We start from the raw sequence: 14417 nt of genomic DNA, 5'->3' as shown, positions 1-14417 counted from the left end.
CACACATAACCCCTCTCACCATCTTCGTTGAGGTGAAGAATCGCGCTGGTAGGCTCTCCCCAAAGAAGACAATGTCTAGGGAAGAAGGAAGCCAGGCCAGGCAGGTTTATTTGGAGCACATTTCAGCAACAAGGCAATTCAAAGTGCTTCACATGAGACGTTAAAAGCATCAAGGCAAAGTGTAAGAAACACATAAAATGTCATAGAAAATGAAAAGCAAAAAACTAGGTTCAAGTCCCAGCATTTAATTGTACATGTATCATGTACATATGACAAATAAACCACTTTATTATAAGCTATTATCAATAGCCTTAGACCGTCTTCTATGGAAGGTAGCTACTGTAGATAGGTAGATAGATAGGTAGGTAGATAGGTAGATAGATAGGAAGGTAGGTACAGTAGGTAGGTAGGTACTGTCTAGACCACTCACCTGGCTTGACCAGACCATTACACTTGTCACACTTGGGAATCTCATCTGAGAAGATCTTCTCTGCAGGTCAGAGGGAAAAACATCATAAGACTACATTTGACAGACTATATGAAGGTATGGTTGAGATGGTTCAATGGCATACAGACACACACACACATATATATGAAGATATGGTTGAGATGGTTCAATGCCATACAGACACACACACACACACACACATATATATGAAGATATGGTTCAATGCCATACAAACACACACACACACACACACACACACACACACACACACACACACACACACACACACACACACACACACACACACACACACACACACACACACACACACACACACACACACACACCTTTCATCCAGTCCAGGTTGTACTCCCTGCGGCAGAGGAAGCTAACACAGTGGGAGGTGAAGAAGGTTCCGTGGGCCTCTATCAGGTCCCCTCCCTCCATCCCCGCCACGCGCTCCAGGGTGTCGATGTTCTGCGGACGGGGACACAGAGGTCAGTGCTGAGTGGGGGTCGGGGGGGGGAGGGGTCGGGGGGGGGGGGGGGGGGGGGGGTTGGGGGGGAGGAGTCTCGAACCTGAGAGTAGCAGCGTCTCAGCACGCCCTTGTCCTTCAGGAGCTTGATGAAGTAGTGACACACTGTGGGCTAAACACACAACACTGAGGTTAATAACAGAGCACACACACACAAACACGCGCACACGCGCACGCACACACACACACGCACAGTAACAGAGGAAGTGTTTTTGATGGGTGACAAGCCAGCTGATAAAACAGTGTGTTGCTGAGATGGTGAGCGAGACAGGATTATACACAACACAGTTAGTAACACAACACACACACACACACACACAGATCTTAATCAGACAATGTATCATACCTTAAACTGTCCAGGGTAAAGCTCTCTGGCCAGGGCAAAGAAAGGCTCCGGGTGTTTCTGAGGATGACGAGGAGGGAAGAAGACGAAGACAGGTTAGCTATCCGCGTTCAGAATGGAAACGCCTTCCAGTGAAGCACGGCTAGCGAACGCCCCTGAGTCCAGACCTTGAAGTAGTCGATCTGGAAGATGGCCTCGGGGTAGGGCAGGTTGTACTTCTGCAGGTTGGCATAGAGACCTGTGTCTGGGGAACGGAAGTCTGGGATGCCCGCCGCTGAGTGGAGGGGTCAGAGGTCACAGAGGTCATGGACAGTGTCACTGACATACTGTATTTACTGTACAGTATATTGATAACTCTGGTTCACTTACCAGCCTATTACAGACAGTGAGAGGAGGAGGGTCACAAGAGAAGGAGAAGAAGGCTGAGGAAGAGGAGTCATACTCACATGTGGAGATTCCTGCCCCAACCATACAGATGATGTTTTTGCCTGAGGGAAGAGACAGGGCATAATTTCATGGCATTTACATCAACACTACAGTGGATTCGCTAACCAATCAAGTCATGCCTATACAGCACCTGTTTTGGAATGTGGGACAGCCCAAAATGGAGGACAGTTTATACTGGAAAGCTTCGCCATTTGGGCTACCCCTGGTAGTACGTGTTCAGTAGAGAGTTACAGAATGCCATTTGGGCTACCCCTGGTAGTACGTGTTCAGTAGAGAGTTACAGAATGCCATTTGGGCTACCCCTGGTAGTACGTGTTCAGTAGAGAGTTTCAGAATGCCATTTGGGCTACCCCTGGTAGTACATGTTCAGTAGAGAGTTACAGAATGCCATTTGGGCTACCCCTGGTAGTACGTGTTCAGTAGAGAGTTTCAGAATGCCATTTGGGCTACCCCTGGTAGTACGTGTTCAGTAGAGAGTTTCAGAATGCCTTAATCCCAGCAGATGTTACACATGAATGCCGTCTGTTCCCCAGTGTTAACTCATGGCCTAGATAGACTAGGTAGCCCAACATAAGTGATTTCTGGGATACGCAACATATCAAGCCCAACTGAAGCTGTATGGAATGAGCGTAGACTATTAGACACTTTCGCTAGATGGTCTAACCTCTTACAATGGTCTGGGCCGAAACTTTGGGGTATGCAGGGGGTCTTAAGCCTAATTTATACTCAGTCGTACAAATGTCTGTCGACAGACAAAAAATGTTAACCGACATTTAGCATTTATACTTCAGTGAAGTGCCTGATCACGTCCATGGTAACCTGCAGACGCACGGCTGATTGATCCATGGCAACGAAGGTGCCTTCTGTCTAGCTATCCAATCACAGCTGTGCGACGAAAGTGACAGCGTCTGCGACATTAGAAAGTTTGGTAGGTGCAAGACACCCCTGTCCCACACAAAAAAGTGTTGACAGTGACTCACATTTTCCGGTCTGAATGTACCGAGCCACCCCTTCCAGAGTCAGCTCATCTAGAACCTTCTCTGTAGAGCCCAGGCCCAGGGTGTTAGAGAAGAGGTTGCGCAGGAAATCCACTGAATGACAAGAGAAGGAGAATAGATTTTAATGCAAATACAAGATACATAGATCAATATAGTCCCTTTAATGTTTAAATCACTACTTGGTCCACAATTTTCACAGGATGTATGCACAATTTAAGCAAGCAAGAGCCTGAGCATAGAAGTACAGTGACTGTTGACAGCCATATAGAAAGCATGCTGGTGGCTGACACCTACTCTCAGTGTCCCCCGAGGCCTCGTCGCTGCTGTCGTCTGACTGCTCCTGGCACAGAAAACGGGAACATTGGTGTGAATAAGTTGCTGTCTGTGTCTGTAACATTGCTTTGATGCATATGTCTGACTATCTAGGTAGAAGTGGACCATCATCACTTGTCAAACATTACGCAACAGATTGACTCAAACGAGTCATTGCTAGATGCAGTAGCGCATAGCGAGCTCCCATGATATGGTTTCAGTTGTGTTGCTATAGAAAGCGCTACTGCTCTGACAGCTGCCTGGATGAATTCTGAAAGCTTATGGTAGGTTCGTTTGTGGTCGGACGTGGCAAGTCGCAAGTGGCAAAATACCTACCTCCGACCTGTGTGCATTCGAGCTATATACCATTATATCACAGTTACCTTATATCTAGTGCATTCGAGCAACTGGGGGCTGAAACATAGTCGCAATTTGCCACCTCCCAGTTATAAACGAACGCACCATTAGATATTGACATCAGCCGGCAACTGAATGAGAAACGTATCCGAATTTGCGACGAGGAAGTGCGAGTTCATGAGGTGTTTTATTTAATCATTCCTAGTAGCAAGTCGCAATTTGCCACCTCCCAGTTATAAGCAACGCACAACTCCGTCTTGTTCCTTACCTCTTCCTCGGGGGTGTCAGACACCTTTTCTTCTTCTTTTAGAGATTCTATAGGACGCAAACCAAGTACATGTCAAAAATCTTTGCAAGTTGCAAGTTTAAAACCACATCGGCATCTTGAATACTGGCTATAACGTTAGCATTGCTGCTAACGATGGGGTGTCAAAATTAGTCCACATAGTCTTTCTTGAATTTCAAAGCAAAAAAACAAACCTTGTGCATCAGACATTTGAAAGTTTACTTGAACCCTTCACAGACGAGTCGTTTGAGGCTATAATTCGTTTACGTTAGCACGAACTAAATTGCGGTAGTTGCGACAGAAATGCCGAGCTGTCAAATTTGGCTTTTTGTTTTTGTCCGTCACGAATTGGTTCCGTGTAGCTCGCTATAATAATTTCTTCCTGGTGATATTTTATCTAAAAGGGATACTGGTTGTTCGAGCTATAATCATACCGCATTTTAAAGCAAACTAAACATTTCTCATGACGTATATCATATATCATGATACAATATCGTGAATCGTGAGACAACAATTGTAGAATTGAAGCCTAATTGACCCAGATCATGAATGTCTAGCACTCATCCATCCTCCCGTCAACACAAACAATATAAATGTCTAAGATCTTAACACCTCACAATAAACATAGGTTGAAATTACGTTTCTTGTTTCTTAGCTTCCCTACAGTAGCATAGACTTTACAGACTAGTATTGACCTTTCAGAATTGATTTGAATTCATGATCAGTTAATTGTAGTGTTCTAAGCCTACATTAAAAGTCTCTTTACCTTTATGTAGAAGATATGTTCATTTCCCTCTGCTCTCTGCCCCAGCTAGCGTACTCGACCAGCGGCTAGCATGCCAGAGTATCATCTGATAACGGATTATGGGATTTGCGTCACTCCGTTAATAAGATTTCACACCTATTTTGAAATGCAATTATAACGCATGTCCAGGTGGGTTTCTGTGTTTGTTTCACATATTACTCTAGTATCTAAACAAAATTAAAAACGAGATTCCCATTAACAAATAAATATTTTATTAAATCAATGACATCACAATCATACACAGCGCATTTCTTGTACAATAGTGATGCCGCTGCTGTATGAATCAACCATCAATCACTAGTGACTGATGCAGTAAATATCTCTTACATCTTAAATACGATAAATATACAAACATTTTTACATCCAGTCATTTCCTCGAGCCAGTCCTTTAGTCAAATCCTTTAGCTGAGAAGGTGCTGCATGCTCAGTCAGTGGTGGATCCAGACCTGGCCTTATTTCTGGGCCTGAGCAGGCCTTTACCTGGCGTCACCAAACCCAAGGCCGCTCTCTCTCCAAAGCCCCCAGACCTCCGTACTCCAAGACCCTCTTGTTATCCAAGGCCCTGGTCCAGGATTCTTAACCCCAGTCACTGGCCTCTCTACCACAGTCACTTCCTCATCCCTTTCCTCCGGCCCAGCGTCAGCTCCCCCTGGCCCTGTCTCAGCTCTCCCCCTGGCCCTGTCTCAGCTCTCCCCCTGGCCCTGTCTCAGCTCCCCCCCTGGCCCTGTCTCAGCTCTCCCCCTGGCCCTGTCTCAGCTCCTCCCCCTGGCCCTGTCTCAGCTCCCCCCCTGGCCCTGTCTCAGCTCCTCCCCCTGGCCCTGTCTCAGCTCTCCCCCTGGCCCTGTCTCAGCTACCCCCCTGGCCCTGTCTCAGCTCCCCCCCTGGCCCTGTCTCAGCTCCTCCCCCTGGCCCTGTCTCAGCTCCTCTCCCCCCTGGCCCTGTCTCAGCTCCCCCTGGCCCTGCCTCAGCTCCCCCCCTGGCCCTGTCTCAGCTCCCCCCCTGGCCCTGTCTCAGCTCCCCTCCCTGGCCCTGTCTCAGCTCCTCTCCCTGGCCCTGTCTCAGCTCCCCTCCCTGGCCCTGTCTCAGCTCCCCCCCTGGCCCTGTCTCAGCTCCCCCCCCTGGCCCTGTCTCAGCTCCTCTCCCCCCTGGCCCTGTCTCAGCTCCTCTCCCCCCTGGCCCTGTCTCAGCTCCCCCCCTGGCCCTGTCTCAGCTCCCCCCCTGGCCCTGGCCCGTCTCCTGCTCCAGGCCCAGTTCGTACCCAGTAGCGGTGATGTGGCAGTGCGGTAGCATCTCCTCCAGGAGGATGAGCACCAGACCAGGGTTCTGGAGATGGGGGAGGGACGACACGTCCAGACGACGCAGAGCCCTGGGACACAAAAAGACACACGCAGAAACATACAAGGATGTAGATCCGTTTACATAGTCTGAGGAGATGATGGGGTTACAGCCTAAATCTACCCCCTTTTTATTGCCAGGTAGCTTTTACACATGCTAGGAATTTGTTCTGGTGACTTGGTGCATAACACTGATGGGCAGAGGGTGCAAGGACTAGATGGGTCAGCGCAAAAAACACTGAGGATTTTACTGGGACCTTGACAGCCCGAAGATTTGCATTGGCTCATTATGCGGCCAAGTGGCGGGTGAGGCACGCCAACCTGAGTTTGCAGAGCGCCGCCAGGCCCCCTACTGTGAGACGGGGACAGTGGGAGATGTCCAGCTCCTCCAGGGTGTCCTGGAACAAGTGCAGTCTGGACAGGAACCAGTCATCCACCTCCTCACAGCCCCGCACAGACAGGGAGCGCAGCCCCCGCTGTAGGACTGGGCGCCGGCGAGGGGGAGAGGGGAGAGAGGGGTGAGAGAGGGGAGGTCCGGGAAAAAGAGTGAGAGAGACAGATAGAGGTGGTGGATCTTCCATTACTCCAACTCTGAGATTTTTGCACACATTAATGTCTGAAAGCCTAAATTTGAGTCCTGGTGGCGCCCCCAGGTGGAGAGAGGAGGAACATACCCAGGTTATCCAGACCAGAGTAGTTGATCGCGGAGTAGCTGACATCTACCTCCTCTATAGGCGTGTCCTTGTGGTTCATGAACTCCCAGTTGTACTTGCCTCTGCCGTCTGAGCGGAACCACTCTGACTGGCCTGCAAACCTGGCAACCCAACACACACACACAGCTGCAACTACTACTGTGCAAGCACAACCAAACGGGATTAGTGAAATACAGACCCATAGTGATAGATAGTGACAGTTACTTTGTGACCGTTACCTGAAGGCCCCCCCAGACTTGACGATGTAGTAGGCTGACGCTATGTTGTCCCCATAGTTTTCTTGGGTGAAACCATAGAAGCTGGGGGATGAGGGGGAGTTAGAGGGTTGAGTGACGGGTGTGCAGAGGAGAGCTTCCGTTTTCAGACCTCAGTCAATGTAACTCATCAACAACAGGGTTGCTGCCAACTTCCACCTGGCAAATGTGAGTCGTATGACAACAAATGTGTCAGCGTTGGAAAATCCTGCATCTAGTACTGTGGTACACTGTGGAGAGCAGGGATGTAACGATAGCCGGTATGATGATAATCCGTGATAAAATTTGATTACATTTATCGTGATAAAATTCTCATTAAAACAGTGTTTGATTTCCGTGCTTTGAAAAACTCACTGTACTGTCCAGCATCAAAAGTTAGCAGCTGTCTCCAAAACACAGTATTTTAATGTTTATGCAAAAAAAAGAGCATAGTGCTGCTATTTTTATTTGTGGTTTTCAATATAAAACTTGGTGAAATGATTTCAGTGTGTGTATCAGTAGTTGTAGAAATGTTTCAGCACTTTACAGTAACGCGCTAATAGGCTCTGTGCACCAGCTTCACTACTTCCTGAAAGTCACTTGGCTTCTTTATTTCCTGTCCTATATGATTGGATTAAGTGATTAATCAGGTGTGCGCTGGGTCTGCCTCACACCTGATTAATCACTTAATCCAATCATATAGGACAGGAAATAAAGAAGCCAAGTGACTTTCAGGAAGTAGTGGAGCTGGTACACAGAGCCTATACTGATCGTGATATGAATTTTTCACACCGTTACATCTCTAGTGGAGAGATACCGCTACCGGGGTACGTACGCATTCTTCTTCCGCAGTCTCCTGTTCTTGAACCAGGAAGTCCAGCCGAGGAGCGTCTCAACGTCGTGGAAACGCTTGATCAGGTGGAGGAGGAGTCTGGTGCGCAGCGGGGGCGGGGCCAGCGGGGGCGCGCCCAGCGGGGGCGGGACCAGCCGCGCGGAGCTCCAGCATCGCCTGGCAACCGAGAGGGACACCTGTCGCTGGATCGACTGAGATGGACACACAAGCAAACAAACAAACAAACAAACAAACAGACAGACAGACAGACAGACAGACAGACAGACACACACACACACACACACACACACACACAGAACAGAGGGAGACACAGTGAGAAAGAAAGTGAAGAGAGGGGTTATTCATTACATTAGTCATTTAGCAGACATTTTTATGCAAGCCGACTTACAACATATGTAGTCATTAGCCTACTACTCGCCAGAACTCACATCGCTTTTCTAAACAAGAGAGCATAATCTAATGATAAAGCCACAGTGCAAAAGTATCAGAATCGGATTTTATTTTGCCAGGTAGGCTTTTACACATATTAGGAATTTGTTCTGGTGAGTTATAGACAACAGACATTGTGCAAGTGTGACGGTAGTACAGTCTGTTTGACTGTCCAGGGCTGAGCGCGAACCTGCAACCTTGTGTTTGACTGTCCAGGGCTGAGCGCGAACCTGCAACCTTGTGTTTGACTGTCCAGGGCTGAGCGCGAACCTGCAACCTTGTGCTCGCAAATCAGATATGCCAATAGCTACGCCAAGCTACACGCTACCACTGTCTCGGAGGACTACACTCCACGAGGGTTTACGAGGGTTTACGAGGGCTCACGATTTATTCTACACAGGACTAGACGGGATCAGTGCAAATGACAGTGCAGTGGTATAGCGCAGGAAGCAAAGGGCAAATACAAAATGATGTGCAATGTATATAAGTGCAATGTGTTAGTATAGCAAACAGTCGCTGTACACCAAACCCACTCGATCATACAGATATTCGAGCATAAATTGTAAAAATGTGTGATCATTTGGTTCGTAAATATGACAGTCATACTGTACAAAGCTGGTGTCAGGTCTGGCTAGCTAGTTGATTGGCTAACTGGCGAGCGTAACGTTACCCAGCAAGTTGTGGGCCTATCAGATACAAATCAGTATATCAAATAACAGTCGTGACAGATGTGTTAGCTAGCTACCAACATGCCCTATCTGCATATTTTAAGACATTATTTGGCCAAAAGGATAACGACAGATGATCTTACCAGCAAGGGGGCCGCCATGTTTGATTCGCAGGGATCAGTTCCATTCCAGAACGTAGCTCCCTCAGTCTGATGATGGGCCCTTATTCACTCCCGTCGCAGATCTAATAGGTTGGGGTAGGTCTAAAACTGTAAGTATCTATATACTCTGAAACCCGCCCAGGCCCTGTAAGATCATATCTAAGAATGGGGGGAAACGGACATGTACTGGAGGGAACGACTTTTTAGAATAGAATGCAGCCCAGGGTTGCCAGGTTATCTTCTTCTCTTCGTGAGACTGAGGGAGTTCACAGCATTGCTGCCTCTCACAGGTCGTAAAGTGTATTGCACAATTCCTAGCGGTGACATTACATTACTCCCACCACCAACCTAATTTCAGGGTCACAGTCATCTTTATTATCTAACCAGACATGAAACAAACAAGTAATAGGCTACACATTACATCACATTACACACTGGCCCATCAACAACTACATAAATTCCAGAGGTACTAGAGGAGTGGGAAATGTTGCAGCTGTATTTCCAATTCAGATTTACATCCTTTGTACCCTACATGTACAGGGGAGTACAATTATTTGGCTCCTCAACCTCGTAACATAATGACAAGATAATGACAGTAACAGTGTAGGCTATAATGTAGGATAATAGTATTAAAAATGTGGTATATTTCAGTTCTTTACTTTTGGGTAAAAAAGTACTTCAGGAGAAAAATGCGGTCAAATCAACAATTTATTGAGCAAGCCTAACAGGGCCAAAACTAAGGCAATACTAAGGTTCACAAGGTGGTATCCGAGTTTGTATGCCCTGGCTTCAGGCCAGGTTTCACATGACAAACATATTTGCATACAAGGGATGTTCATTAACACAGATCTGATCAACTAGTCTTGTAATTGGCCAACAGGTCACTGAGCTCTGCGGACATGGGGCAATTTTGGGTTCTTCCTGTGTCCTCCTAAGATCACGTTACAACTTTAGGCTAACTGACTCCTTCTTCAGAGGTGTTATCTTTATTGACTCAGGGACAAAGGAATATTGACTTTAGGACAGGACATATGTTGTCATCTACATGTTAAACTACTCAAGTTAACAAAGTTCCTACTGAAGTGACGTTTATTAATTATTCTTAATAAAATGATTACTACATGAGAGTAATACAAATGTATTGATGTAATACAGTATAAAAATATACTACAAAACAATAGCTACAATAGTAGCTTGATAAAAAAAAACATTGCAATACGTCATAATAGAAGGCTATAGTGTGCGTAAAGTGTGTGAATGTGCAAATGTGTATTTTAGCATGTGTTTTTGTGTGTGAAAGAGCCTGTGTGTGAGTGACACATGCAGGTAGGACCCAGGCCATTAGTGTGCATTGTTCCCAGGTAGGACCCAGGCCATTAGTGTGCATTGTTCCCAGGTAGGACCCAGGCCATTAGTGTGCATTGTTCCCAGGTAGGACCCAGGCCATTAGTGTGCATTGTTCCAGAGTCTGGTTGCCTGATAGGAAAAGAGCCCCGAGCCTTGAGGCTGTGAGGCAGCAGCTGAAACAGGCCATGAAAGGGGTGACTGGGGTCTTTGTGTGCAGTCAAATGAACGTCCTCCTCAGTCGCCCTAAATCGTATTATGTACATTTACCAGATGTCTCCCCCATGCAGAAATGCAGAAATAACCACACAGACACAGAGAGCCTTGAAAATAAATAAACTATATTCAATAAGGTCAACTTGAATTGATTACACAGTTTCTTTTCATTCAGAACACATTACACCTCATGCCAGTATTCTCCGAAACAAATGTCATTTTTTCTTTGCTTTTTTCCTTTCATAAAAAAATCTTAAATATAATTTAAATTAATTTATTACAGTATATTGAATAAATGTATATATAGGTTCTTCATTTTATAGCACATATCTTCTTTAAGTCATCAGTCATTAATTCCCTACAAATCAGGCAGAGAGAAAGGACCACAGATAAAAGTACATAAAGGACACATTGAAGAGCAAGACTTGGTGGAGGGATTCCACCAGCACACAGAGGAGAGGCACCAAACACGGACACAGTGAGATCTCACTCTAACGAACTAACAATCAAATGAGAGGACGGACACGGACAGGAACGAGCACTTCGCGTTTATAGGTAGTGAATAAATAACTATAGTAGTAGTAGACAAAGACGGACGTCGCCACCTGCTACGGTTGCCCGGTTTGTTGTTGTCACTTGCTTGGGTTGCCAGGTTTGTCATCGTGCAGTTCAGTGCTAGCAAGTGACAGCAGAGCATGCCAGTGGTCACACAGGGGCAAAGAGCATCTCTGTTATTGGTGGGACAACCCGAGAAGAGTGACTGCAAACCCGGACGTCCGTCACAGTAGACCATGCTAGCACACTGAGGGGGGTCATGCATCAACACAGTAGGAAGCACATAGAAAAACATTGGGGTGTGATATCACAATTAGCTACAGCAATGGCTAAAGCCAGACAGTACTATTAATCATTCAACATTTGAACATTGCTCGTACATTGTGGACTGTTCAGGTGGGAAGAGAAGCATTAAAAACCAGCCGACCCATTGGTCAGTGTAATCCGTTCCTCTATGCCTTAAACCCTGAACAAACTGACATATCCAATACCTGGCAATGTTCCACTTTGTTACATAATCATGCTACTCTCACTTGACCTTCAAGTGAATTTTAATAAATAAATTGGTGTTGTTGGTTGGCGGAGGGGTCAGCAAACACTGAAGGAAAGGACTACTGAGTCAGCTTAACTGCTCATCATCAAGCAAGAGAGCAACAAACAGATAGTTTCATATTGCACATAGCAACCACACTCACAAAAGCCTCACAACAGCTCAGTCAAGGAGCTGCTGGACAAATATCATCTAATAAGATAAATAATATGCATTATCTTGTAAAAAGTAACACATAAACGTTAGATAGAAGCAGACCTTTTAAGAGACAAAGTAACAGACATTATTAACATTAGTCAAATGAACAGTTCAAAGGGGACTTGTTCTTAATTGTGGAAAACGTATCAAAATCTAATCTACTGTACTGTATATCACCTACCAAAACCAGAGCATCTGTAACTGTATAAAGAGCCACTAATATTCTAATCCTGTAGCTAAATCTCGTACTTGCTGTAGGGCTACTGAGTGACTCAACACAGTTTGGAAATAGATTGAAAAACCTCATCACTGGAGTATTTATAAAGGATATAAATATATTTCGAAAGTGTACAAAGCCTGTCAGTGGGTAAAAGTGGGCAAATCTGTGTTTATGTTTAATTTATGCTACAATGGCCATGATCAAACACAAAGATATTATCCTCAGGTATACAGTATAATGGGCCTCATCTTGATATCAGGTAGTGAACATTTGAATAAAATGTATTTTACGACGATCAGCAAATTAATTTTATTCCCAAAACGCTACTCCATTGTGAAACCAAAGCATACTTACTGTATGTTATACATTTGTGGGAGATTTCAATGGTTTAATGGCTCCAGGTTGCACTCACTAACAATGATGTACAGTACAGTTAGTCTATATGTAGTCTCAAGCAGCTTTTTATTACACTCCAACTCCCAAGATCCTTGCTGTCCATCCACTTCAACACTATGCAATACTGAGATAAACACTCCTTCAAATTCGGATGTGTGGTTTGTCTGATCAATGATCACTAAATCAATGTACATATATTTATATATTTTCATGTATTTTCATAGCTAACCCTCAAAGCCAGGTTATAATATTAGGAGACAAACAGGACCACATCAGACTTAAACCCAGTGCTTATAAACAGACCCGTTGAATACAGGCACCGATTTACACGTGAAGCACGGCCTAAGGACGTCCAATCAAGGACAGTAGACTTTCTTCTCCCTCTCCCTCCTCTCCTTCCTCTCCCTCCTCTCCTTCCTTATTGCACTTTAACCTCCCACAGGGACAGATGGGGGGGGGGGGGGGGGGGTCTCTTATCGAACTAAAACAGTAAAATACAGCAACAGAATCGTTAGGATTCTTACAAAGAGCTTGCTTCAGTGATCACTCATTCCCTCTTAAATACGTTTCCTATTTAACCAATCTTTTCTGCTTGTTAATCAATATTGCCCTCTAATCATTTTGGTTACTGGTGCCTGCTTGATAAAAGTATACTACATATCATACCGGACAAAATGCAAACATAGCCGCAACAACATGGGGACTGAGATGGAAATACTAGAGCAGATATTAAAGGTGCACTGTGTAAACTGTAGCGGTGAGGTTGCAGATTGGAACCAATTGAACACCCCACTCACCCACCTCCTCCCTCCCTTTCCAACAACATAGTAGCTATGGTGGCCTATATTGGCCTGTAAGGTGCTAGTAGCTGCTTCCAAAAAACACATCCTCTCTAGAGGCGTTTGTCCGTTCTGGGCTACTGTAGAAACATGGCGTTGCAGCGTGGCAGGCTCTGTGGAAGAGGACCCAATCCCTATGTAGATATAAAGGGCTCATTCTAAGGTAACAAAAACAAAACAATTCTTATTTTCATGGGATAATACAGTAATCAAAACATACATGTGAATATTATATTCCATTTCTGCTAAGTCCGTTCAACTAGATGACACTAAATTTTACACAGTGCACCTTTAAGGCATTGAGCGGGTAGGATGCTGTACTTCCACTTTAGGGGATCAGTAGTTAACTAAACACCGAAGCTGAATATGGATAACAGTCTGTTGGTTGATCTGACGTACCCATAAGGTTGTGATGAGAAACTGCAGGTGAAGAGGTCTCTGTTTGACTGTGAAGCTCTGCCTGTGTGGCCGTGCTAAGACAGCCGACATCCAGAGCCCATTAGAACCGCTGCGGTCAGACGAATGACCCAACCAGGCTACCGTATGGGTGCTGGGAGCTACCAGCCGTTCTCCATTGTGAGTGTGAATGAAACACTGTAGTTGTGACTACATATTATTCATAGCTGACCATGCCGCTATTCTGCTTCACTCACTATAGTTCTATCAGCTCATGCATAACTACCCCACAATGCCACAGCAAAGGCTAACCACCAGCCCTCATCTCTGAGAAGGCGGAAGGGTCCTCCGCTACCAGACAGTATCACAAACCACAAATTGTATTATTATTATTAATATGATTAATGATATAACAAATATAGACAGACTTCGAATGAACTGACAACAGTATAGACTTCTCGGTACAGAACATGTACATGGACACTCACAATTGGTCCTGAAATCCCTATAGTGTCCAGATCGTCCAATCAGTGCCCTGAATGCAACCTTGTTCTTTTAGGACCAGACTAATCCTCACAGCTCATAGTGTTCTCTCTGCCAATGAACAGTGTCAAATGTCAGTAGGTCTGGTGAATTACTGTCTTTTACTGTCTATCACTGAGCAAACAGGAGAGATGTCATGTATATTTTTCCAGGCTAATTTTCTCAAACTTATGTCAAAAGGTGAAAAGGAATGTTTTTTTAAAGAATGAGTTGTGAATGTCTCTTTGTTTAAGTGTAT

At 45.4% G+C, this 14417-nt stretch overlaps 2 protein-coding genes across 2 annotated transcripts in view; both read right to left on the bottom strand.

Annotated features, from left to right (window-relative positions):
* sirt2 (sirtuin 2 (silent mating type information regulation 2, homolog) 2) overlaps nt 1-4060 on the bottom strand; it is an 8484-nt gene extending 4424 nt beyond the window's left edge. Inside the window, exons 1-11 of the mRNA XM_084443656.1 lie at nt 3921-4060; nt 3709-3755; nt 3066-3111; nt 2754-2864; nt 1773-1814; nt 1494-1600; nt 1330-1386; nt 1027-1095; nt 796-925; nt 431-490; nt 20-75 (exon numbers count right to left, since the gene is read on the bottom strand). Of these exons, the coding sequence (XP_084299782.1) occupies nt 20-75; nt 431-490; nt 796-925; nt 1027-1095; nt 1330-1386; nt 1494-1600; nt 1773-1814; nt 2754-2864; nt 3066-3111; nt 3709-3755; nt 3921-3936 (741 nt within the window). The 5' untranslated portion in view covers nt 3937-4060. The remainder of the gene's footprint in view (nt 1-19; nt 76-430; nt 491-795; nt 926-1026; nt 1096-1329; nt 1387-1493; nt 1601-1772; nt 1815-2753; nt 2865-3065; nt 3112-3708; nt 3756-3920) is intronic.
* A 1677-nt stretch (nt 4061-5737) lies between these two features.
* dmac2 (distal membrane arm assembly component 2) lies at nt 5738-8922 on the bottom strand (the record flags this gene model as incomplete). The annotated part of the gene is made up of 6 exons (XM_084442944.1): nt 5738-5897; nt 6187-6349; nt 6540-6679; nt 6797-6877; nt 7647-7855; nt 8905-8922. The coding sequence occupies 6 exons, from the start codon at nt 8920-8922 to the stop codon at nt 5738-5740; spliced, it is 771 nt and encodes a 256-aa protein (XP_084299070.1).
* Between the last annotated feature and the right edge of the window lie 5495 nt (nt 8923-14417).

Source organism: Borostomias antarcticus (genome assembly GCF_949987555.1).
Source record: "Borostomias antarcticus genome assembly, chromosome: 9".
Taxonomy (NCBI): Eukaryota; Metazoa; Chordata; class Actinopteri; order Stomiiformes; family Stomiidae; genus Borostomias; species Borostomias antarcticus.
This window is presented reverse-complemented; position numbering and strand designations above follow the sequence as displayed.